The sequence below is a fragment of the Myotis brandtii genome, unplaced genomic scaffold, assembly GCF_000412655.1.
Source record: "Myotis brandtii unplaced genomic scaffold, ASM41265v1 scaffold421, whole genome shotgun sequence".
Classification (NCBI taxonomy): Eukaryota; Metazoa; Chordata; class Mammalia; order Chiroptera; family Vespertilionidae; genus Myotis; species Myotis brandtii.
Genome location: NW_005366140.1, coordinates 1,504,145 through 1,529,399, shown reverse-complemented (window position 1 = coordinate 1,529,399; position 25,255 = coordinate 1,504,145). Strand labels below are relative to the sequence as shown.

Sequence of the window (25,255 nt, the reverse complement as noted above, 5' to 3'; positions counted from 1 at the left end):
GATCGGGGGGCACGCAGGTGCTGGGTGCCCAGGAGGCAGCGGCAGGGACCACCAGCGGAGAAGTCTCGGTGTCGCGTTGCGTCCCATTTTGCAGCAGAGGAAACCCATTTTCTTTGCTGTGTCTTCGACAAGGGGCAAGGAGGCACCAGCAAGCAGGCACTTTTTCCTCCCAGCCCTCCACCCTCAGACCGCACCATTCCCTGAAGCCAAGCACATGCACCCGGTGCATCCAGCGCCTCACTACAGCCAGTAGGTTTACTGCAAATGAAGGCCTCTGTTCTCATTCCCGAGGACACTGACCACTCAAGGGTGAAGAAACACCTGATGAAGACTCTGTCCTCCAACCCAGGGTTCCTGGACTAGGGACCTGAGTGTGGGCTCAGGCTTGCTCCTCCGCACCTGCCCAGGATTCAGGGGTTTCAAGTGAGGTCGATTGCAGGCATCGGGGTCCCCTGGAGGAGTGGCCAGGGGCCTGAGAGGTTAGGCCATGTCTGAAGGCCACCTGATGGGCTTCCATGACCCTGAAGACCTGGCAGGACTCCCCTGCAGCAGGTTAACACAGGCTGTGGGGAGGCCAAGGGAGTGGGTGCCCACTTGGGGGGCGGGTACTCAGAGGCTGGATCAAGACCAGGCTGTATTGGGACCACTCCAGGTAACCGTCCACTATCCACTGATGGGCCCTTTGCCTGAAGCCCCCAACAGCCTCACTGAGGGCACTGATAGCACCCATCCCGGTCCCCAGGACTCCCACCCACCTGTGCCCTCCTTTACCCCCACCCGGGATGTTAACCCCTAGCCTTTGAGGTGCAGAGGGCAGGCATCAGTGTGGGCTCTGCAGGAGCTAGGCTAGGTCCCATGCAGCCACCAGCCTGATCTGACCTTCAGGTATACAGGTGAAAACAGGTAGGCATCAAAGGGCCCTCATTTCTTCACCTTATTCCCCCGACCAGTCCTGCAGCACATTCTGTGGCCCCACCTTCAGATGTTCTTGAATCCAGCTACTTCTCTACACCTGCACAGTCTCATGTGGTCCTGGGCCATCTCCTGCCTCCTGTCTGACACCCTGGCTTTCTCCTTACCCCGCACAGAGGTCAGCAGGAACCTTCTCTGCTCACAGTCCTCATGGTTTCCATTCCTCCGAGTAAAAGCCCAACTCCTGTGACTCACCACCTGCCCTCTTGCCCTCTTCTCTACCTTGCTCCCTCCATTACAGCCACACTGGGCTCCTCCCTGGTCCTCTAATACCTCAGGCACATTTCTGCCTCAGGGCCTTTGCACTGGCTGTTCCCTCTGCCCAGAATGTTGTTCCCCTAGGTAATGGCAGGGCACCTCCTCCTCTAACTTCAGGGTTCACCTACAAATGTCACTTGCTCAGTGTACCTCCCTGACCCCCCCCCCCAAGTCTTCTCCTTAGCACTTGTCACCATCTGTCCTGCTATACCTCCTACTATTTTTGAATGTGCACGTGGACAAGGGGGAGAGGGGGGGAGGGGAGTTCCACCCATCCCATTGGGTTACTGATTCCACAGCCAACCTGGCAGGCAGAGAGGCTCAGAGGTCCTGGGCTGGCTGGATATGCCCCCATAGGTTCAGCTCAGCTGTGGAGCAGCCCTGGGTCTTCCCAACCACCCAGCACTATCTGGTGTCCATCAGTAATGGGAGAGGGCCCTGCCCAGCAGCCCAGCCCAGCCTCTAGTTTCATTCTGGCAGGGCCCAGATAGAAGGCTACCAACAGGTGGGTGCAGGGCAGGAATGGAAAGTAGCTCTTGGTGCTGGCAGTTGGAAACCAGGGCTCCCAGGCACCAGGGGCCTGGTAAGGGGCTGCTGAAGTCCCATGGCTGGTGCTGCTTCCCTGCCCCAACTGAGAGGGCAGGCCTCCTCTCTCCCCACTGATGCCCCTGCCTGGGGAGGCCTTCTTTGCACCTCTCCCCGGCTAAGCTCCACACAGTCAGGGAAAGGCTAGGGGCCAGCTCTACTGAAGAGGGTCCCTTGCTCTGTGTCCTGTCCTGGCAACCAGGGACTGAGTTTGGGTAGCCACCTAGGGCAGATGAGGCCAGACACTGGGAACTCAAGTATCTTATCTTCTTCCTGGGAAGGAACCAGAGATTGGTCCAGGGACAAAGGCCAAGAAACGCTGTCCAGCTCCTGGAGCCCAGTATGGCCTCAGGGCCTTTGTATGGACTATTCCTGCTGCCTAAGATGCTTGTCCCCCAGAACCTGGCCTGGCAGCAACTTCTTTTTTTTAAGACTTTAAACTTTTATTAAAAGACTTTTTTGAATCACTTCTTTTGTAGTTTATACTTTTGCTGGTTTTTATAAAATAGGGAAAGACTATATTTCCAAACTGATACCTTTAGTACAGAATCTGACCTCTTCTAACAACTTTTTCAGGCAATACATCAATGTCATAGCATTTTAAAATGTAAAAGAAAAGCCAAAACATGAGCCCTAATATTACAGAATAATCAAAGCAAGCTTCATTTAAGATATTCTGTCAGTGCTCGGCCAGTGTGGCTCAGTGGTTGAGCAGCATCCCATGCACCAGGAGGTCACAGGGTTCGATTCCGGTCAGGGCCCATGCCTGGGTTGTGGGCTCGATCCCCAGCAGGGAGGAATGCAGAAGGCAGCCAATAGGTGTTGATGTTTCTCTCTCATGGATGTTTCTATTTCTCTCTCTCTCTAAAAATCTATTTAAAAAAATATAGTTTAAAATATGATATTCTGGCCTGACTGGTGTGGGTCAGTAGTTGAGTATCAATCCATGAACCAAGAGGTCCCTGGTTAGCTTCCCCATCAGGACACATGCCTTGTTTGCAGGTCCGATCCCCAGTAGGGAGTATGCAGAGGCAGCTGATGGATGTCTCTCTCTCATCGATGTTTCCATCTCTCTGTGCCTCTCCCTTCCTCTCTCTCCAGGCAGCAACTTCTTATTGTTTGGGTGGACAGAGGCCTCCTAACCCACCTACCCACCCCTCTCCCTGTTGTCCTGCTTCCTCTTATCTCGAAGGGCAAACACTATGCCTTTCTCTCTCCACCCTTGTGCTCCAGCACCCAGGGCCCTAATCACAGCAGGTCTCAAACTTGGCTGACTCCAAGGAGCAGGGGCCTGAGGAGGCGGATGTTTACTTCCACAAGGACTCCGTACACTCCTTCCTTGCTTAGCCAAGCTGAGGCTTGAGCACTTCGAGCCCCCTCACCACCTACAGACCACCTGGAGGTCCTGGGTTTGAATCCTATGGCTCCTCTTGATGGCTGTGACCTCTGTGCCTCTGATTCCCTGGATGCCAACTGGGCTTGGGGGACACAGCTGTGCCTTCATCTCAGCAGTATGGGGCAGCTGTTTTGAGGAGCAAAGGAGTCCCTACAGCTGCTGTTCATAGACCCTGGTCTCCAGGACCCTGTGCCAGGCCCCTCCTGTCCCAGCCTTGGTTCCCAAACGCCCCTCTCAAAATGGCTAGTGCAAACATGGTTCAGGTGGGGAGACCGGAGTGGAGACGTTTATTGACAGAAGGGGGTTGGGCTTCCAGCCTCTGCCTCTGACCAGCCCAAGTGAGGGAGACGGATGAAGGCGGGTGCCCAGTGGGGAGGGCAGCACGGCTGGGCCTCACCTTCCCACTGAGGAAACTGCATCTGGGGCCGGCCTCAGGCGCTGGGAGTATATTGCAGTACTAGCCGGTCAAAGTCATTTTCCTTCAACACGAAATGGGGGCAAAAGAGAAAGGAAACACATGAGTCAAAACCTGAGTTCCAAGCCCTCCCTGTGGGCCTGGGGGCTCTGGGGCTCACCTTGGCCTGGTACTCCTTGATAAAGGGGTGGAACCTGTGTGCATCCTTTAGCTGGGACAGGTAGCGGTTTGTCACCTGTGGGGAAGGTGAGACTGAGGTTAACTGAACACAGGGACCCCCTGTGGCTCTGACCTGCAGGGCAGGCGTGGGGGGGGGGGGTTAAGGGCCACTCAGCACACTCCCTGCCAGGAGCCCGGACCCCTGTGGCTCTGACCTGCAGGGCAGGCGTGGGGGGGTGGGTAAGGGCCACTCAGCACACTCCCTGCCAGGAGCCCTGGCTGTCCGCTCAGCTCAGGCCAACTCAGACCCCAGCTGACAAGGTCCTCCCATTTCCAAGGTCTCCCCACATGTCCTCCATTGCCCCACCCTGGAACAGTGTCCAGGCTTGGCACATGGATGGGGGATGTACCACAGTGTTCACGGGAGTGGACTACACAGGGACCTGAAGCCCTGGCAGAGGGTGGGGGGCCAGGAAGAGTGGAGGGTAGGTCAGGGGGAATGGAGTTGGGAAGGAAGATGAGTCTGAGGAACCCAGAGGCCTGGGGACTGAAACATAGGCCCCAGCAGAACCTTTGCTGGCAGCCTTGCCCCACCCGCTAGGCCCAGGCCTGACTGTATGGGGCTGGGGCATTTGTCTGTCTCTGTCTCCCTGAGACTAGGAGTCTGGGTCTGTTTCTACAGTGACTGGAAGGGTCAACCTAGCTGTCCTGCACCACCCTAGCTGAGGCTGCCCAAGAACTCTTCTATAAGGGCCAGGAAGCGACTACCACGGATCCCTGGCTGGGCCCCTGGCCGGCTGGGCCAGTCACCCGTCACCTACTAGTAAATGAGCAGTGCTCCAGCATCCTCCTCCCGCCCATCCCTCAGACAAGGTGGGGATCACTCCCTTCAGCCCCTTCTCCACCCTGTTGCCTACCCCCCACCCTGAGGTAGCACAGGTCAGGGTCCCAACCCTGGTGCCCTCTCTGAGCCTCAGCCCACTTGTTCATAGGACCCATGGGACCAGATGACTTGTGGCCCTGGCCAGGGTGGGTGCCCTGGGAGAGCAGCTGCAACTCCAACCTCCCAGGCCCCAATGGCAAGTGTACCTGCCCATGGGGAGTAGTTTTTTGCCCAAACCCCAGGCCAACCCTGAAGTCCAGACCTTGAGGCCCCGAACTTCCTCTGGAGCTAAGGCCACACCAAAACCCCCACCTGCCCCAGGTTGGCTTCGTGAGGGCCAGACAACCCTCCTGCACCCGACTGGGGGAGGGCACCTACCTCAGGGGGCTTGCCTAGGTGCTGAGACAGGACGATGAGGTTAACCAGCGTCTCCGGGTGGCCGCTATCCTAAAAACACGGGGACACAGGGCAAGCAGGGTCAGCACCTCTAGGCCCCGAACTCGACCTGCTCACCCCCATCTTGGGCAGGATGATGGCCCTCCCCCACCGTCCTGGGGTGGGGATGTGACCTGCACAAGGCCACACCTTCAGAGGTGGGACAGGCTCAAGGCTCCAAGACCCTGAGTGCTCCCCACACTGGCCAGTCCACTGATGACCTCAGGGTCCTCCCACCTGTTCTCCCTCTTGAACCTGGTGCCTCATCAGATCAAACTAGGACAGTGCCCCCTTGCCGGGAACCATTTGGAAGGGGCCTATTTACTACAAGAATCTCAAACCTCAGAGTAACAAAGCCCGGCCAGAGGCAGCCTCAGTGCTGCCACAGCCAGCTGTCCCTCCTGCTGGAGGATGGGGTCTGAGACGGCAGGCAGACCCCGCCCGCCCCACCTGCTCCCTGGAGGTCTTGGCAGGAAGCGGCTGGGAAATTACCAGAAGCTCCAAGAGGGTGACATCACCCCACTGGCTCACGCTGGGCTCTGAGGCACAGGGAACTCTGGGAACCGGTTAGCCAATGCCTCCGCCAGGAACCTCAGCCAGAGCCCCTGGTGGCTATAAGGCAAGGATGTTGGGGAGAGCCCTGCTGGGGCACTCGGGGCAGAGATGCACCACCCAGGACGCATGACCGCTGCAGGCCCGCTCCGCCCATGCTGCCCTTCTTTGCAGAGACCCAGCTTCTCGGGGTGTGTGTGGGAGACAATCGACGGGGGAAGGTCTCTCACTTAGTTGTTTCTCTCTCTCTCTCTCTGTCTCTCCCCCTCCCTTCCACTCTAAAAAAAAAAAAAGTCAATGGAAAAATATTCTCGGATGAGCATTAACAACAAAAATAAAAAATAAAAGACGTTTCCTAAAAATGGAAGAAGCTTTGATATCTTTTCTGGTTATAAAATATAGTGAAAGATCTCAGGTGTCAGGGGCGAGAAGAGACCTGTGGCCACCCCAGAGGAGTATTCTTGGTTCCTCTTTTTGAAAAGGTCCAGGCACCACCTCCTGTCTGCAGCCCTCTCTCCCCTCCCTCATAGTGAATAGTGGGTGTCTCTTCCAAATACAGACCGAGATGAGGCATCACACTGAGGCCCCCAGACCAGGCAGCCAAGGAAGGGCTGGGGCATGACTGTCCGCTCAGCTCAGGCCAACTCAGACCCCAGCTGACAAGGTCCTCCCATTTCCAAGAGAAGCTGGAATCAGGATTTTTGTTTGCAATCATGAGTTTTAGCTGATTCAGCAATGAAACCCCCATGTGACCCATGTCACCTGCCATCCTCTCCAGGAGCCCTGGGCTATGGGCTGGGCCTGCCCTACCTTGTCCAGTGCCTCCTGCAGCACACCCTCAGCAGCCTCCCAGTGGCCTTGGGCCATGTGGCAGGCCGCCTGCCCATTGAGCAGCAGCAGAGTGGACAAGCACTTGTCGGCCATCTCCTGGAAGATGTAGTAGGCATCCTGCAGCTTCTCACCACCCTGTGGGGACAGTTCTGACATCACTGCTTTGTCACGCTGCTGCCTGGCCCTACACCAGCCCACTCCCTCAGAGCAGAGGAATTCTAGCATTTTGCAATGGGTGTTCTGGCATGGCCAGCCATGGCGGTCATTACTTGGACACTGACCCTGTGCAGAGACCCCACACAGCCTGGGCTCTGCCAAAGGGGCCCAAACAGCAAGAAGCCACCTCACACTTGGCTCCCCCAGCCCTCAGTTTACAGACTTGAAGCTGAAGCTTCCAAAGGGAGAGTTAGCCCATGAGCATCCAGGCCGAGGTCAAGTGGACACCACTGGGTCACATGGTTTGTCAAGGGTGGCCTCTTCTCTGTAACCAGCAGCGCTGCCCCTGCCCACCAGGGTCTGTGTTCTGTCCTCTTGCTAAAGGTGCAGGGCCACATTTGCAAGGGAACCTGAGACCAAGGTGTGCTTTTAAAAACAGGCAAAGCTACCAAAGAGTGCTGTCAGAGGGTTCATCCGACTAAACTGAACACATACTAGAAACCTGCCTGGGTGTGGCCTCACCCCCGAGGGCAGTGTAGACACAGAGGAGGAGCACATTTTAAAAGGCTCATACCAAAAAGCAACTCAGGGAACAGCAGCCAAGTGCCAAAAACCAGAAAAAGGGCTGTTGCCAGGAGACGGAGGATGGGGTGCCCAGGCATGTGAGGAGGGGGCTGGGCACGAGGGAAGGTGCCAGGGGGACACTGGCAACCACCCAGTGCTAGGAGCCCAGAGAGCAAGCTGAGCAGCTTCCAGGCGCAGGATCAGACCTTGGAGGAGGGGGCACATCCCTGGAGAGACGTGTGGGCAGATGTGCCCCAAGTCTGGATTGAGCCCCCAGTTTGTTCACTCTGACTCTGGCCGAGCCACTTGTCTGCGAGAAGCCCGGAATGGGGTTGAGATTGAGGCTCAGTAAAGTGGGGAACATACCAGGGGTGGCCTGGGCAGCGGGGGTTCCTCTGGGAAATGGGACCCTGGCCCCAAATAAGCATCAGTCCAGTGTACCCATGGAACCCCATATCTGTACTCCCCCCATGGGAGCAGCAGCTCTGGATTCAGGGGCCACCTCCGGGCACTCCGATGTTTCTACACCTGCCTCCAAGCCCCCTACATGGCCAGGGGCTCACCACGGCTAGGTTGACCCAGGCAGTGGCCAGCTGGGTGAGGGTGGCATCCTCATCTTGGTCCTGCATCTTCTTTAGCTCCTTCCTGGGGGTGGAGGAGAGAGGTGGGAGGCAGCAAAGTGATATGGCTGGTGGCCCCCAACACACCCCTGTTCCTTGCTCATGGGGTGCACACACATGCTGGCTCATGGTCTCTGGCCCAGCCACCCCCCCACCTTTGGCTCAGACATGCCAGCTCCACTACACTCAAAAAACCCACCCAACACCTACATCACAGAGGGAAACTGAGGCATGGACATCGCCACCCTGCAATCCTACAGGGAAAGGCAGGTAAGGATGGTGTGTCATGCAATGGACTGAAATGAAATAACTGGAGAAACAATCATGCCACCATGTTCTGGTCTTGAGGTGGGTTCTGGGACCGTCCCCATTCTGAGTGCCCCCTTGAGGGCAGAGGACCATGGGGTCCTGACATGGACTTGTCATTGTTCACACAACCTGATGCACAGGCCCCAGCCCAGCAGCCCCAGGGGGGACAGGTACAGAGGGGCTTACCGGGCGAGGTCCACGCGGTCCAGCTTCAGCAGGATCTGCACCGTCATGGCCATGCTGTGCGACAGGGCAGATGGTCAGTGGACACCCTCCCCACCCACTCTCGTCAGGGCTCATTCCATGTGGGTGCCATCTCCCAGTACATTCCTGAGTGCTCAGGCCACCAGCCCTGCCTTGCAGAGGGGGACACTGAGGCTGGCCACCAGTCCAGCAGAGCTGGATTAGACCTGGGCTTCCCTCACTGGGCCAAGCCCCACTCCACCTCCCAGGGCCCTGGCTCCCACATCTCACACTGACCATGCTTGGGCTGGGAGCTTCTGTGGGGTCCCAAGGGTACAGACTCCAGGCCCACGGGCACTCTGTCCGGGCTGGACAGCATACCCATGCCACACACCTCCCTTCCCAAATTCAGTCACAATTCCCGAACCCATTCCTCCCTTTTGGCCCTAGGCAGTGTGACTGTCCACTACTTATGTGGCTGCTCATTTTCAAGTTTATCCACCAGAACGTGACCTAGCAGCCCTCATAGGAGCCTGAGAAACACTTACAGGGTCCACACCTGTTTCTAAGCTGGTGCAAACCCCTTTCTGGAGTGAGCTGGGACGTAAACATATGTGACAAATGTGGTGACCAACTAACTTCGGGAAGGCAGGCACCAGAGAGCTCATGGGAGAGGGCAGCCGCAACCTCGGGCCAGAGCTCTGGACACCGCACCCTGGATGCAGCGTAGGCCCAGAATGCCCTCCTGGAGTGGGGGCGGAGCTGACCACATAGTGCGCTGGGCTCCAGAGCCCCAGCCCTAAACAAGGGTCTGTCTCAGGGGAGGGCTGGGGGGCCCGGGGAGTTTGTGGAAAGGCCAGGGCCAGAACACAAAGGGAATGTGGATGCAGAAACTACGGGCAAAGACAAAGGTGCTTTCTGCTCTGCTGTCAGAACAGGGTTTTCAGCAGTGGCCCAGCCATGCAGAAGGGACCAAGAATGGGAACTGCAGCCTGAATGGGAGGCCTGGACACTGCAGATCTCTCAAAGCAGCCTCCACCTCACCATCCCCACGACAACAGACAAAGAGGCCCTGGGCCACTCACCACTCCAGGCTGTCCCCCTGGTGCAGGGCACGCAGGGCAGCGTCCGGGTTCTGGTCATGGAAGTAGATGGAGGCAGCCATCAGCAGGAAGGTGGTGTTGGTCACATCCACACTCCTGCTCATCTCTCGGTCCAGCTCAGCGACGATTGTGTCCCTGTTAAGACAAGGCGCTTAGGGCCAGGGCGGCAGGAAGCAGCCTGGCTGCTGCAAGAGCAGACATACCCAGGGTGCACAGCAGCGAAGGGACAGAGCAGGACCAGCCGTCTCTGCCTAGCACCCTGCATGCCAGCCTCACCACCTTCCCACGAGGCACTTCTCACCCTCACACAGACAGGAAACCCAGGCTGGGTGCACCAGGCCTCAGGGGGAGATGTGGTGCAGGAGGGGCCATGCCCACCAGGCAGCACGAATGATGGTCCAGGCCTAGAGTCCCCTGGCCCTCAGAGCTACCAGGCTTCTGTGCCCCTGACATGGAGGGACAGGCTGATGCGTCAGGGGTGTCTGTGCAGGGACATGAGGCTGCACAAGTGAATTTCACACCAGTGATGTTGCTGCCTTCCTGAGGAGTCCTGTGTCCCGGCCCAGCTCGCAAGCCACTTCTGACAGGTGGGCGCCATGCTGGGCCAGGGGCTGGCAGCCCACCTGGAACCAGGGCTGGACCAAGGATCAGCTGAACACCCCACAGCCCCAGGGGGCGCTGAGGCATGCTCTGCTTAACTGGAAAATGGAGCTAAGACCCTGTGTTTTAAAGGGGGTCGTGGGCTACTACAGTTGACAAGAGAAAGAAAGTGTGGGTCCACCCTGCATCACCACTGCTATTTAGGGTCCAGTCTCTTCAAATGCATGTGCCATACAGGTGCTGGGGGTCCATTGGCCAAGTGTATGTGTTTGAGGGCCTCTGGAAGGTAGGGACATGCCCGTCACTGTCCACACCCACCAAGGAGGTGAAGGACAAAGGACTTCACATGAGCCTATTTCCGGTTCTGCATGGTGGGATCATGTACAAAGGTCACTTGGGATTAGTGTGAGGAGCCCCTGAAGCCATCTCTGGAAGCTTCCTGCCTGGTTCCTGGCACACAGGGTGTGGACATGCCTGCTGTTGTGGCTGTGACGTTAGTGTGGGACGTTGTTCCTGTCACATTCTATAGTTAGCCTCATGGGCTCTGGGCTGTCTGCACGGGCAGCAGTGTGTGCTGAAGGGATGGCTGCACCAGGTGCCACTGTTTTCCGGAGCACTCGCCCCATTCCCTGTGCTTCTTGTGGGTTCTTTTCTGGAATGCTTGCAGCAGCCATCGCTCCTTGAAGGCCCCCAGGGTTACCTCCCCTTCCGTGTGAGCATGGGGCTCATCACCCTGGCTAGTGAAGTACAGAGGGGGAGAAACGATGGCCTCAGGAGGCTGCTCGTCTCAGTATCCTGAGGCTGTCGGCACAAAGCACCATGAACTGGGGAACCAAAACAGGAATGTACTCTCTCAAAGGTCTGGAGACCAGAAGTCTGAGATCACGGTGTGGGCAGGGCCGGCTCCTTCTGGAGGCTCTAACAGAGTCAGTTTCCGGTCTCTCCTGGTGCTGGCGGCCGCAGCAGTTGTTGGTGTGTCCACTTCACTGCAATCTCTGCGCCTGTCTTCTCCTCTGTCTCTTATGAGAACATCCGTCACTGGACTTAGGGCCCATCCTATATCCAGGATGATCTCAAGATCCTAACTACTTACATCTACAAAGACCCCATTTCCAGTGAAGATACATTCAGTTTCTGGGTGCCAGGACAACCCATCACTGCCCAGGTAGGGGAAACCGAAGCACAGGAAGGCGAGGGGGCAGGGAGAAAGGACTGCCCCCCCCGCCCCCCAATCCTCACCTCTGGCTGTCGCTGGCCAGGTACTCCGCAAACATGCGCACAGCCTGGAGCTCAGGGGCTGAGGAAGGCTTGATCTCATCCAGGACCACGCCATACTTCCTCTATGGTGAGACAAGCAAGCTGTCAGCTCCACCCGCCCTGCCCTGGAACACAGAGCTTCTCAGGGTTCCAGCATCACCCTAATGAAGCTCCATGCCTAGAACTTACACCCACCACCCCCAGGGACTCCTCATCCTGCCAGGTGCCCAACCCCCACTTAGCACTGTCCCTTACTCTCCCATCCCAGGCGTGCCGGAGTCATAGCCCATGCTCACCTGTGCAAGGTACGCTCTGTACAGGAAGACATCCCTTTCCACATCTCTCTCCGGACTCGACGGCTGTGGAAACAGAGGCAGGTCAGGACCCACAGGGCCATGTGCCTGACAGGCCCTCAGAGGCCTGAGCCGACAAGGTGGAGTCCAGGCTCTGGCTTTCCACTTCCTGTGCTCTGGGCAGCAGGAGAGCAGCCTCCCCTGAGGGCACACAGCATGGTGGGCCCTGATCTTGTCCCATCCTGACATCACCCCGGAAGGAGGCTCAATTGTCAGCCACTCATCCAGGTACGGAACTGGGCACCAAAAGTGCCACAACTGCTCTAGCCACAAGCCAAGGGGACAGGTGATGCTGGAGAACAAGGGGACCCGGGTGGAGATGTGTGACGAGGACTTTACTTTCTGTGACAGATATTTCCACACAGCTTGCTCCTGTCCTGCTCTTGTTTTAAAACACTCTTTAATTTAAACATGACACACAGAAGAGACAAAGGTTTGCCTCACGCAAAAGACCTTTCTGGGAGAGCCCAACTCTGCTGCCCCAGCACAATGACAGCTGTGTCTAGCCTGGGCCAGGTAGACCTCGGGGACCTCCCTGCACTTGGTGACGAGGCCCACGCACTGCACCGCCTCGGCCTAACCACTACCGAGAGCCCAGGAGCCGAAGTGAGCTGACCTCATACAGCATTCACTGTGGGACTGAGGAAGGGCCCGGGAGGCTGGAGGCAGGCGAGGGACCCTCTCTTAGGAGAACAGCTTTTGGACCCCAGGATGCTGGCCAACTTCCTGGAGGCCCTGTGATGCCTAGGACAGGTGGATACAGAGCAGCACAGGCCAGAGGGTGTGGGAGCACTGGCACAGGCTACCCTAGGGGCTGGGAGAGAAAAATGAGGTGGGAAGAGGGCCCAGCCACCTGGGGTGGCCTCTCCAGCAAGCGCAGAGATGGCCTATATGGCTGCCACAGCACAGGGTCTGGATACACCAGGACTGCCTCCCCCAGGTGACAACCAGATCCTGTCACCATGCCTTCTTCTCCCCGGCCTGAGGGGTGAGGTTGGTGAGCGACAGTGTCCTCCACTCAGGCCAAGGGAGACCACAAACAAGAGGCCGGGCTCCTAGTCCCAGCCTGACTCAGGCCAACTTCACTGCAGGGTCCCAGGGGCTTTCTCTGACCTTGGAGACCAGGCTGGGATCTGCTAAATAAGTGACTTTCAAATGACCCTCAGAGGTGGGTACTGGTGTGGACAACCCATATGGGGGCCCCACACCACTGTCAGTAGAAAAACAGACATGTTGTTCCGGCTGGTGTGGCTAAGTGGTTAGAGCAAGGTCCATGCATCAAAGGGTCTTGGATTCCATTCCTGGACAAGGGCACGCACCTAGGTTTTGAGATGCCACCTCCCCCCACCCCCCGCCCCGTCAGGGCATGTGCGACAGGCAACCAGTTGGTGTGTCTCTCTCTCCCCTTCTCCCTCTCCCTTCCACTCTCTCTGAAATGCAATGGGAAAAAAATATATCCTCTTGTGAGGATAACAAAAACAAAACAAAATTAAATTAAAAAAACAACAGACATGCTGGCTCTTGGTGTCTTTGAAGAAAGGACGCAATGGGGGAACCTGAGGGGAACTCTTGAGTCCCAGAGGAAACTCGTAACCTGCCCATCTGTAAAATGGGCACCACCATCACCAACCCTGCACGACCGCCAAGGTCTTACCAAAAAGCCACACGTGGACACTTGGGACCTTCTCAATCAGTCGGAAAGAGAAGAGCTTCTGAGAGGCGTAATAACAAGGACAGCCCGGCTGGTGTGGCTCAGTGGTTGAGCACAGGCCCATGAACCAAGAGGTCACCAGTTCGATTCCAGGTCAGGGCACATGCCCCAGTTTCAGGTTAGATCCCTATTAGGGGGCGTGCAAGAGGCAGCTGACTGATGATGTTTCTCTCTCATCGATGTTTCTATCTCTCTATCCCTCTCCCTTATCTCTCTAAAAATCAATAAAAACGACAGATGTACAGACCAGGGGTATCAGGTGAGTTGAGCGCTCTGTGGGACTGTGGGTCCCCAGTTCTGACAGCTCATGCGAATTACCTGGGAACTCAGAAACCAGCAAAGCCAGAAGGCCCAAGCCTGTCAATGCTGTCTGACTCCAGGTGGTCCTACCTGCCCCCAGGTAGTGGATAGGTGCAGTGAAGCCTGAGAGCAAGAGGTACTATCTGGGGAGGCCAGTGATGGAGTTAAGGGGGTGCGGGGGTTGCATCCCATCCCTTTAATGGCCATGAGGTCACCTGACCACACTAGATGTCAGCTCCTCAGGCTTTCTTCTGTTTTGTCCCCAATACCTTGGTGTGCCTGCCATCTTGTGGACACTTGAAAAATGTCCAACAAACAGGGACATGATGGTGACACAGTGCTAGAACATACCTGTGTTCCACCTGGAACCACCTCAGGTCCTACCCATCTGAGGTTGCTGGGACACTGTACCAAACTACCACAAACTGGGGGCTTGAAACAACAGATACGTATTCTCTCACAGTTCTGGAGGCCAGAAGTCCAAGATCAAGGTGTCAGCAGGGCCACACTCCCGCCAAAGGCTCTAGGGGAGAATTATTCCTTGCCTTGTCCAGCTTCTGGTGGTTCCAGGCATTCCTTGGTTTACGGCTGTATCACCCCAACCTCTGCCTCCATCTTCTCTGTCTGCCTCAAACCTTTCTCTGCCTTCCTCTTAGAAAGGCACCAATTACACGATTTAGGGCCTTCCTAAATCCCAGCTGATCTCATCTAGAGATCCTTCATTGAATCACATCTGAAAAAACCCTTTTTCCAAATAAGTCACATTAATAGGTTCTGGGTTGGACATATCTTTCTGGGGTAGCATTCAACGCAACACAGGCTGCCTAAGAGGCTTAGGTGCTCCAATGGACCAGAATTCATTGACATCAGATGGCTCAGCAGGGACAGTGCTTCCATTCCCTGGATGCCTCAGAGAGATGTCTTGGCAATGTCTATGGCTCGGAAGCTGGGTTGTGTGTGCCTCCAGCCAGAGTGATCACTGGTACGATTTCCTTTGTTTTTCAGTCACTCTCTACGTATAGCAGATCACACTGGTTCCTTCAGCGGTGATGTAAAGTTTGCATATTATGATGTGAGAAGACTCAAATAACACGTTGCTATGATGTAAGCAGCACAGACACATGGCGGAAGCCAAAAGGTGAACATGAGTGCAATGCTGAACTTCACAGTGGCCCTACTGGGAGGTGTCAGGAGGGGAAACTGACGCTCAGCCCTAGCTGCAGAGACAACATGGAAGAACTGGAATCTGAGCCCAGGTCCATCTCAATCTTCTCACAGTCTAGACCACCTTAGCAAGAGGCACATACAATTTTGATGGTGGGCAAATGAGGTTGCCCAGAGGGACTTCATAGATATGATTAAAATAGAAATCGAGTATGCTGGTTACCCGGGAGGGCCCAGTCTAATCACAGAAGCCCTAAAAGCAGAGACTGGGCAGAAGGAATGCAGCAGACGGGGAAAGTCTCTGAATTTCAGGTTCTAAGATGGGAACTGGGGACGGGGTGGAGCATACGCAGGCAGGTCGAAGTCTGGAGAAAAGCCTCTAGGACAGCAGTTCTCAACCTGTGGGTCGCGACCCCTTTGGCAGTCGAACGACCCTTTCACAGGGGTCGCCTAAGACCATCCTGCATATCAGATATTTACATTACGATTCATAACAGTAGCAACATTACAGTTATGAAGTAGCAACAAAAATAATTTTATGGTTGGGTCACACCATGAGGAACTGTATTTAAAGGGCCAGAAGGTTGAGAACCACTGACCTAGGAGCTAAGAGTGACCCCTGGTGGAGAGCCCACAACCTGACTGCGTTTGAGAGCAGATTCTTCCCTAGAACCTCCAGAAAAGACGAAGCCTGGACGACACCTTGAATGTAGCATGGTGAGCGCCACACCGGACTTCTGACCTAACGAACGGCGAGAGATGAATAAATTAGTGTTGTTTTATGCTCTTTGTTGTAAGTTGTCGAGGCAGCCACAGAAAATTAATACAATGGTGCAAATGTTATCTCAACAAACCCTAACAGCTTCCCGAAGCCCCCACTGCACAGATGCTCAGAGACATGAGGTTCACGGCCGAAGATGAAAGGCATGGAAAGCAAGCCTTCTCTACTTCAGGGTCCAAATTCCTCCCAGTCATCCGGCTGCCTCTGTGAAGATGTCTGCCACTCCCTTCTTTGGTGCTCTGATGGCATCCTAATCAGTCTGGAATAAAATCCAAAACCCTGCTGCCTCTCACCCTGCCCACACCATTCTCCATCCTCCCCCTCGACACTTCCCCCCTACTTCTGCCACACGGGCCGCCTATGCCTTGACGACCCCGAGCTCACACCTGCCACAGCACCTTTGGAGTAACTTATGGGGTTAGAAGCTTCCCAAAGTTCAGTCTCAGGTTCAAATGACAATGGGAAAGGCAGGCCTGACTGGACCACTCCCACACTAAGCAGCCACCCTTCCCCAGCTTCGGACGGAGTGCTTTTCATCTCCCCTTGCCCACACGTAGGGCTCGCGTTGTACTGTTCACTCGCTTCTTTGTTTACTCTCTTTGGAACACGAGGCTGTGAACACAGGCAGAGACCCTGCCATATGGTTCTCCCAAAGAGACAGAAGGTCCATGTCCCTCTCTTAAAGGTCCTGCCATGAAGATTTATTTTCTAGCTCAAACTGCCAAGCTCATTCCCTCCTCCATCACACCACCTCCTGACTTGTTTACGCATTTATTTACTTGTTTCCCAAAAGAGAGCTGACAGTTTTGTCTATTTTGTCACGCTTTTGAGCTCAGCACGAACACTCTGCCTGACCCCCCCGAGATGCTCACTGAGGAATGAATGAATGAGCGAGTCTGGGGAGAAACAACCGGGCTCGTGGGGCAGGGTGACGCTGGGACGTCATTCCTCTCTTGATAGTGGGTATTCTCACCTGTAAAGTGAGATAAACAGTCCCTACTTCACGGGGATTGAGGGTATGGCGGCCAGTGTGGGCGCCCAACAAACGAGAACTACTGCCATTATTATTATAGAGCATAAACCCCTAACTCAAACGCCCTCCAGGACGCAGAGCGGGCGCTCTGAGAGTAAAAACTGCTATTGCTTCGGGTCCTGTCATGGGAGGATTACTCCTCACCGCCTCTGAAGAGGTGCGTGGTGGTAAACGCCGCCAGAAGATTTTTTAAAGACAGAACGCGACCCGCGGCAGCAGGAAGCGCCGCCACCTCAGTCCCCGGCCCCGAAGCGGCCGCACCTTCACCCGCTGCGCCTCGTTGATGCACTGCTGGTAGCTGCCGATGTAGAAGGCGTTCTTCACGTCAAACAGCTCGTCCACTTCTCCAGAGCCGCCGGAAGCCGAACCCGGAGCCGGGGGCGCCATGTCGCTCTGGTGTCACCCACTCCTCTTCCGGAGGGACACGTCTACAGGAAGCGGGGAGTCACCGCAGGGCATGCCGGGAAATGTAGTTACCTCGTTCCGGCCTGAAGATGAGCCAATGAGAGATTCCTAAACCAGAGTAAAGGGGCGGGTGGCGCAAATGCGTCTTTCAGGGCATTTCGGGAATTGTAGTTTGAGTTAATCCTGCGAGCCAATGGGATTCGGGAAAATATGGTAACTATATGTGTATGTTTAAGTCTGGGAATGGCAAAGGGAGTTTAAGAGGGTGGAACCACACAGGAGTCGGAACCAATCAATGGGAAATTTTCATACGTCATTGGCACGCGCCGGAAGCGCGGCTCACCGGAGTTCAGCGGCAGGCAGCGAGGATGGCCGGGTTCGCTGAGCTCGGTCTGTCCTCGTGGCTCGTGGAACAATGTCGGCAGCTGGGTTTGAAGCAGCCCACACCCGTGCAGCTCGGCTGCATCCCCGCCATCCTGGAAGGTGAGTGTGGCCGGGCCTCTTCCCCAGGAGGCATCTCCGCTCCTGTGCCTCCTCCATTCCCTTGATCCATGCTGGTCCGGAGAGGCGAGGGGCAGCCTCGGGCGTCTCGGGGAGCCTGGTTCCGGAGGCAGACATGGCAGTGTTGTTAACGTTTAGGCTGCACGACTCACTGTGTGTCCGCGCACAAGTGATGTAACCCTGAAACGTCTATAGTCTCAGAACTCAGGGAGGTTTTGGTGAATGGCTAACCGATAGTACCGGGAAAATTGAATAGAACTTGCACTACTGTCTTCATTTTATAAATGGAAACTGAGGCTGTCAAGTTTACTGGTAGATCCAGGACTCTGATCCCGTGACTGCACTTTGCCATTGCAGAGATGCCCACAGGAAGCCTAGGCCGTGGCAAGTTGACGGGTTAAATAAACAAAGGTGAAAGAATCAATAGGGAGCATAAGATGCAGATTGGAGGAGGGCATTCCAAGTTCCCCGGGCTCAGATGATGGTGGTGGTGGGGAGGGTTGTCAAAATGAGGTACTAGTTAGTAGCATCTCGAGTCATGGATATGGGGTTCCAGTCCAGCCTGCCACTCACTGGTTGTGTTCCGGGGCAAATCTCTCTGAGTCTCAGTTCCCCCTTCTGTTAAATGGGAATGATAATGGTCTCTCCTTCCTAGAACTTGTCAGTATGCCTGGAATGGAAAGGGCATGGGCCCGTATCAGTAACTGTTCAATGGAACACCTGTCCACACCTAAACTGTTGATGTTGCTTTGCCCTCTGCCCAGGTCGGGACTGCCTGGGCTGTGCTAAGACAGGCAGTGGCAAGACGGCAGCATTTGTCTTGCCCATCTTGCAGAAGCTCTCTGAGGATCCCTATGGCATCTTCTGCCTTGTCCTGACGCCCACCAGGTGAGCCCCCCATAGGCCTCTTGGGTGAGTTAACCAGTTGTGTTCTCTTGGACAAGCGACTTTCCTTCTCTTTGCCGTACTCACCTTGTGTGCAAAGTGGGGACAGAAATAATGTCCCCCTCTTCAGAGTGCTGCAGAATTAAACAAGATAGTGTGTGGAAAATGCTTGGCACAGAGCTTGACTCAGGGCAAGCACTGGACAGACAGGAACTGTCAGTAGCCTTGTAGCTTAAGAATAGGCACCTCTCTTGTTCTTGGTCATAAAGATGTGGTGGTTGACATGGTAAGTTTTGTAATGACAGGAGAGGTAGGCACTGCATGCTATGAGAGTGTGGCCTGGGAATGGGTGGTGTCAAGGAAGGCTTCAGTCGAGAGTGTGGCCTGGGAATGGGTGGTGTCAAGGAAGGCCTTAGGGTGCCTTAAAAGATGAGAAGGGTCTCTCAAAGGGACAAGTTTGGGGAACAGTAATCTAGGCAGAGGGAACTGCTAATACATTCATGCAGAGGTGTGAGGGGCAGGGAACAGGAAGGGCATTGGGGGCTGGGCACATTAGAGCCAGCTTGAGAAGGGCCTTGAATGCCAGGTTATAATTGGATCTGAGGGCGAGGGCGAGACAAGAGGCCAGGAAGTGGGGACATGGGCTGAGGAAAGGCCTGGTTGGAGCCAGGGCCAAGGGGCAGAGAGGAGGGCACTTGGACACTGGCTACCCCCAGGGCAGGAGGGTTTCAGGCTTTGGTGACTGGTGTCAAGGCCATTGCTGAGAACATGGGAGGAGGAGAGGCCAGTAGGGGAGGGGACCTGGGCTGTTCTGGGGTCCAGTCTGGTAAGGGGGAAGGGTCCACACAGGCCTCCAACGCTAATTGTCAGAGTTTTTGTCCAAAGGAGACTGGAAGCCATGGAGGGTGTGTGAACAGAGGAGAGCAGGTCGGGAAGCCCTGGGGGTGGAGATGGGAATGGGAGACAGGTACAAAACCTCTGTGTTACCCAGCCCGGCTCCTTCACACCCACAGGGAGCTGGCCTACCAGATCGCAGAGCAGTTCCGGGTCCTGGGGAAGCCTCTGGGCCTGAAAGACTGCATCATCGTTGGCGGCATGGGTACGGGGGCCCCAGGGAGGCTTTGGGTATGGGACCCCTGCAGTCTTGGACCACCTGCCCAGCCCCACCTCTTGCCCTCCACCTGCAGACATGGTGGCCCAGGCCCTGGAGCTCTCCCGGAAACCACATGTGGTCATCGCCACGCCAGGGCGCCTGGCTGACCACCTCCGCAGCTCCAACACGTTCAGCATCAAGAAAATCCGCTTCCTGGTGAGTTGGCCTGGGCACTGATTCATCCATTTGGAAAACGGGTCCCACAGGCCATCCAGCAGAATGTTAGGAATGTGACATGGATAGCTCAGAGACCCACAAGAGGTAGTCTGTACCTGTGGGGGTGGTTGGGAGCAGGGCTTGTCTAAAGAAGTGACATTGGAGCTGAGACAGGTCCCATCAAGAAAATCCGCTTCCTGGTGAGTTGGCCTGGGCACTGATTCATCCATTTGGAAAACGGGTCCCACAGGCCATCCAGCAGAATGTTGGGAATGTGACATGGATAGCTCAGAGACCCACAAGAGGTAGTCTGTACCTGTGGGGGTGGTTGGGAGCAGGGCTTGTCTAAAGAAGTGACATTGGAGCTGAGACAGGTGATGGAGCAGGACCTCCAAGACCTCAAGTCTTGGAGGTCTTGCTCATGGTCAAAGCTGGGAAGGAGGAATATGGGGGAGGCAGGCCAGCCTTGGACAGCACACTCACCCCAAACCCACTACCACTACCCGCTGCTGCTGGCATTGCAGGTGATGGACGAGGCAGACCGGCTGTTGGAGCAGGGCTGCACTGACTTTACCGTAGACCTGGAAGCCATCCTGGCAGCTGTGCCGGCCCGCAGGCAGACGCTGCTCTTCAGTGCCACCCTGACTGACACACTAAAGGAGCTGCAGGGCCTGGCCACCAACCAGCCCTTCTTCTGGGAGGCTCAAGCCCCGTGAGTCCACAGCCACATTCCGGGGGTGTCGGGGGCAGGCAGAGGTGGTGGTGGGGTTACGCCCAATATTCCCAATGGAGATAATTGCCCATAGGTGGGCAGGGCATTGGCCGAATTCAACAGAAGGGGAAACTGAGGCCTACCCCTTCCCAGGGTGCGCACGGTAGAACAGCTAGACCAGCGCTACCTGCTGGTGCCTGAGAAGGTCAAGGACGCCTACTTGGTCCACCTGATCCAGAAGTTCCATGATGAGCATGAAGACTGGTCCATCATCATCTTCACCAACACATGCAAGTGAGCTTGGTGGGCCCGCTTCCCACAGACTTCCATGGAGGCCCAAGAAGTGGCCCAAGGTCACAGGTGGGAGGCACACAGCCAGTCTCCGCACTCCAGGGCCTCTGCTCAGACCAGAGGTTTTGGGAGATTTGCTCAAAGCGGCTCAGAACAAGCCACTCACCAGGATCACATCTTCTGAAGGTGGAGCCAGGAATGGGGGTTCCTCAGATCTGCCCTTAACATGAAAGCCAGGCTGTCCCCATTCTTGGAGCAGCCTATTCACTATGGTCTAAGGCAGTGATGGAGAACCTTTTGAGCTCGGTGTGTCAGCATTTTGAAAACCCCTAACTTAACTCTGGTGCCGTGTCACATATAGAAACTTTTTGATATTTGCAACCATAGTAAAACAAAGACTTATATTTTTGATATTTATTTTATATATTTAAATGCCATTTAACAAAGAAAAATCAACCAAAAAAATGAGTTCACGTGTCACCTCTGACACACGTGTCATAGGTTCGCCATCACTGGTCTAAGGTACCTGAGGCCCAGAGCAGCAGCACCCACACCGGGGCTGTGCTCCCCATAGTCCCAGGGGACTTTTGACTCTTCTGAAGCATGTGCAGGGATTGTCAAGAGGCTGTAGACTGTTCTGACATGAGCCAGTAGGTGGGCAGTCCATACCGCATTGATGGGACCCCGAAGAACTTCCTGGCTACCTGAAAAGTCTGGGTGTGGGGCTGTCTCTTGCTGGCTTAGGCTAGGAGAGGAGTCAGCAGAGAGGATGTCAGTGGGCAAGACACCCTGCACCTTAGCTTGTCCTTGCCTGTCTGCAGGGGCACCTGTCTGGGGTCCTAGGCAGGGTTGGGGTGGGGGGGCAAAGAGCACTTTCCCAGGACCCCAGCTTTGTAGGGGCTAAAAGTGCATTCTTCCCACCAGGACCTGCCAGGTCCTGTGCATGATGCTACGCAAGTTCAACTTCCCCACTGTGGCTCTGCATTCTATGATGAAACAGGTGAGGAGACCCCCACCTGCTCTCCTTGCCTGTGATTCCTCCCAGCCTCCGGGCCTTCGCGTAGGCTCTTCCCTCTGCCTGGTACACTCTTCCTGCCACCCCCCTTCGCCCTGTTCTGCCTTTTTTAGTCATCTCCCTCCCTGGACTGTGAGCCCTGTGAGGGCAGGACCATCCTGGCCTCAGCCCTGTCCTAGGCCTCATACAATAAGTGCTCATTGACTAAGATGGTATCTGACCCCCATCCCCATTCCCCCAATTCTTCCCTGATCCGGCTCAGAAAGAACGCTTTGCTGCCCTGGCCAAGTTTAAGTCCAGCATCTATCGGATCCTGATCGCAACAGATGTGGCCTCCCGGTGAGCAGAATACTCCGTCCTATGTGCTGGCCCGGTGACACCCCCACAGAGGGGCCAGAGGGGGAGGCTGGCCTCGGGCAAGGATTGGGCAACCCGTTTAACTGCTAAATGACCTTGGGTGAGTCCCAGCATCGGTTTTAACATGTGGACAGTGGTGCTGATCGGCCTCTGCCTCTAGGGGCCTGGACATTCCCACAGTGCAGGTGGTCATTAACCACAATACCCCCGGGCTCCCAAAGATCTACATCCACCGAGTTGGCCGGACAGCCCGTGCAGGTAAGTAGACAGGGTGGGATGGCCTTTGGGGAACCATCCCTCCAGCTTGCCCACACCATGAGGAGCCAAAGTCATGAGCTAGTGGGGCATGTGGGGGGATACAGCCCCAGGTGAAAGCTGTTGGGGAACTGTCCTTTTAAAAGCAAAGGTGGGGGTACTTTGGTTTTTTCATGGAACCTACATCTGTCTCTGGGGACAGAGCATATACTGCCCCAATCCTCATCAATCCCTGTTGCCTCACTTCAGTCCTCTTAAACTGTCAGGCTGCCAATTGGCACCTTGCAGTGGGTGGGTAGATGTGGTATTGCCCATGGGATTTGGTGTCCAAGTTTAACCCCTCACTGTGACCCTAGCCAGTGGCCAAGGAGATATCCATCTCTCTGATCCCCAGCTCTAACAGAGAGGAGTGCTGCATTTGTGAGATTTTGTCATGCCTGGAGTGGAGAGAAACTTTCTGGGGCTGTACTGGTCCTGCCCCTTCTCTCCTGCCCTGTGGCCTCAGGCAGATCACATCAGCTTTCTGGACCTTACTGCTTTGTCAAATGATGGGTAACGAGAACATGATGTCTGTTTGAGGCTGCTCCAAGGATCATGGGCCTGGTCAGCTGTCAGCGCTGGTTCAGCACTAGTCATTGTCACAGAAACAGAACGGAGAAACTGGCATGCAGAAATCTGGGCTGAGGCCTGTCACAGCTTACTGTTGCCATAACTCAGCCTGGGCTCCCTGGCAGCCATGCCAAAAAGGGAATCAGCCACATCACCTGCTCCAATTAGGGCCAAGCTGGCAAGAGAGCCACCTCTCCCTGGTGTCCTGCAGCTCAGCTCTCCTGGGGCAGATCACCCACTACACAGGTCTTGCTGAGGGTCAAGCTCTGATACCCCAGGCTTCCTTTAACCTGCCCCCACCTACCCACCAAGTTCTGTTCCTCTCAAGAGGAGTCCTGACCTGTCTCTGGACCCCTCATCCTGGCCCCTGGCACACAGCAGGTAACTGTGGTATGTCCTTACAGGGCGGCAGGGACAGGCCATTACACTGGTGACACAGTATGACATCCACCTGCTTCATGCCATCGAGGAGCAAATCAGTGAGTAAGGGGGCAGGAGTGGGATGCCCACCTACCTTCTCACACGAGCAAACTTAAACCACTTTCCTTCCTATACATCCCCCAAAGAAGTTTCTTTTGCCCGATTATTGAAAGCGAAGCTCCCCATAATGGCCATCTGGTGGGCAAGGACTGGTTTCTGAGACCTTGTGTGGGTGGTCCCTGTGAATAGGTCCAAGGCCCTAGGGATGAGGCTTGAGTCTGTTTAAAACCCCCTTCAGGTAGTTTAATGTGTAGCCAAGACCAAGAACCACGAGGGCATGTCTAATCACCAGTGACTCCTCAAATTCAGAAACAACTTGACTTTAGAGAACACTGCCCAAAAAAGTACTTTCCCCCCCAATCCAGTTCTTAGCGTTGGTAACCACACACACACACACACACAAAAGCAGTCTGTATCTTACTTAGGTCTGAAATCCCAGATCTTGCCCACCTGACTTTTATCTGTTAAGACCCCCAGACACCTTGCATGCCCCCTCTCCCCCCACCCTTGTCCCCACAGAGAAGCAGCTGGAGAAGTTCCTGGTGGAGGAGGCTGAGGTGGAGCAGATTCTCACCCAGGTCAACGTGGTGCGGAGGGAATGTGAGATTGTAAGTGTCCGGGAGCTGATCCTTGGGACCCAGGGTGCTCCCTTCGAGATGGGAACTACCCCCCATGACAGCCTCTCCCTCTCCCTCTTCCCCCCAACCCCAGAAACTTGAGGCAACCAACTTTGATGAAAAGAAGGAAATTAACAAGCGGAAGCAGCTGATCCTGGAGGGAAAGGTGAGGGCTGAGCCAGCAGGTGGGAGGCCAGGTTCCTGAGGTAGGGAGTAACCAGCTCAGCCATCTCCCTGTCCTCCCCGAGCCAGGACCCTGACCTGGAGGCCAAGCGCAAGGCTGAGCTGGCCAAGATCAAGCAGAAGAACCGGCGCTTCAAGGAGCAGGTGGAGCACGCGTTGCAGCGTCAGAAGGCCAGTGGGACTGGCCATAGGGGCCGTCTACCCAAAGCCCGACCTGAGGCCCGCTCAGCCCCAGGGCCTCGCCCGAAGCCCACTCGGCCCCTACCTGCCCAGCCTAAGACTCCTTCATCAAACTGAGGGTTGGAGAGTTGGAGGGCAGTTTTCCCCTCCCAAGCTGCCCAGTGCCCCTCAGTGGAGCCCATGGATGCCCACATTGTGCAGTACATGGCTCCTCTACTCTGTGGCCCCAACTGGCTCCTTCTCGAAGCCTTGGCCCAAAGTCAAGCTATCAAGGGAAGAACACTGGCCATGTGGTTGGGCCCATCTCCATAAACAGTGACTCCAGCCCAGGGTCACTGAAGGGGGTGCTGTGGACCCAAAAGTGAAGGTGTGTCATTTGCGGGAGATAATAAACGGGTCTTTTGACATGCCCAGTCTGACTCGGGGCACAGGAGTAGGAGAGGAGGGTATGGCTTCCTGTGCCTTTTAAGTCCCCTGGGACCTTATGTCACTCCACCCCACCCCCACCTCCACCCCCAATTCTTCATTCCTGTTGGGCCAGGCCCAAAACTGAACTGCAGTGCTGGCTGTTCCAAGTGGGCGACCTTGGGTTGGTGAGTCCCTCAGGGTCAGTTTCCTCGTCTGTAAGTGGACATAGCAACTGCACCTCTTCAGATGTGGCCATGAAGTTGGTGAGATCATCCTCTTCTCTGGAGAACATGGCTGTGGTCTTTAATGCCTGCCCACCTCGAATCTAGGGTTTGCAGCCAGAGTGAAGGGAGGCTGAACCAGGGCCACCTAAGTCCAAACTGGTCTAGACAACATGGGCTGAGCCCCAGGGGATGGGGCTCAGCAGG

At 55.6% G+C, this 25,255-nt stretch overlaps 2 protein-coding genes and 1 long non-coding RNA gene across 4 annotated transcripts; 1 reads left to right on the top strand and 2 right to left on the bottom strand.

Moving 5' to 3' along the window:
* Positions 1 to 3,469: 3,469 nt before the first annotated feature.
* Positions 3,470 to 17,065, bottom strand: COPE (coatomer protein complex, subunit epsilon). 2 transcript variants are annotated; one of them, XM_005873830.2, is made up of 10 exons: positions 16,882 to 17,064; positions 11,575 to 11,637; positions 11,261 to 11,361; positions 9,404 to 9,556; positions 8,322 to 8,375; positions 7,770 to 7,851; positions 6,466 to 6,621; positions 5,047 to 5,115; positions 3,787 to 3,861; positions 3,470 to 3,690 (listed from the first exon to the last, which is right to left on the bottom strand). In XM_005873830.2, the coding sequence occupies exons 1-10, from the start codon at positions 17,005 to 17,007 to the stop codon at positions 3,643 to 3,645; spliced, it is 927 nt and encodes a 308-aa protein (XP_005873892.1). In that variant the 5' UTR covers positions 17,008 to 17,064; the 3' UTR covers positions 3,470 to 3,642. The 2 variants fall into 2 exon arrangements, with proteins under 2 accessions (XP_005873892.1, XP_005873895.1); XM_005873833.2 differs by lacking the exon at positions 6,466 to 6,621 and having other exon boundaries at positions 16,882 to 17,065.
* LOC106727404 lies at positions 15,581 to 16,875 on the bottom strand. Its single transcript, XR_001363581.1, has 2 exons — positions 16,561 to 16,875; positions 15,581 to 15,846 (listed from the first exon to the last, which is right to left on the bottom strand). It is a non-coding gene; the product is annotated as an uncharacterized LOC106727404 (long non-coding RNA).
* A 211-nt stretch (positions 17,066 to 17,276) lies between the features above and the next one.
* Positions 17,277 to 24,829, top strand: DDX49 (DEAD (Asp-Glu-Ala-Asp) box polypeptide 49). Its single transcript, XM_005873829.2, has 13 exons — positions 17,277 to 17,508; positions 18,291 to 18,414; positions 19,425 to 19,510; positions 19,599 to 19,720; positions 20,245 to 20,432; positions 20,586 to 20,726; positions 21,648 to 21,723; positions 22,001 to 22,077; positions 22,256 to 22,353; positions 23,364 to 23,438; positions 23,959 to 24,047; positions 24,151 to 24,222; positions 24,309 to 24,829. Exons 1-13 carry the CDS (start codon positions 17,394 to 17,396, stop codon positions 24,534 to 24,536), a joined length of 1,491 nt encoding a protein of 496 aa, XP_005873891.2. The 5' UTR covers positions 17,277 to 17,393; the 3' UTR covers positions 24,537 to 24,829.
* Positions 24,830 to 25,255: the final 426 nt, after the last annotated feature.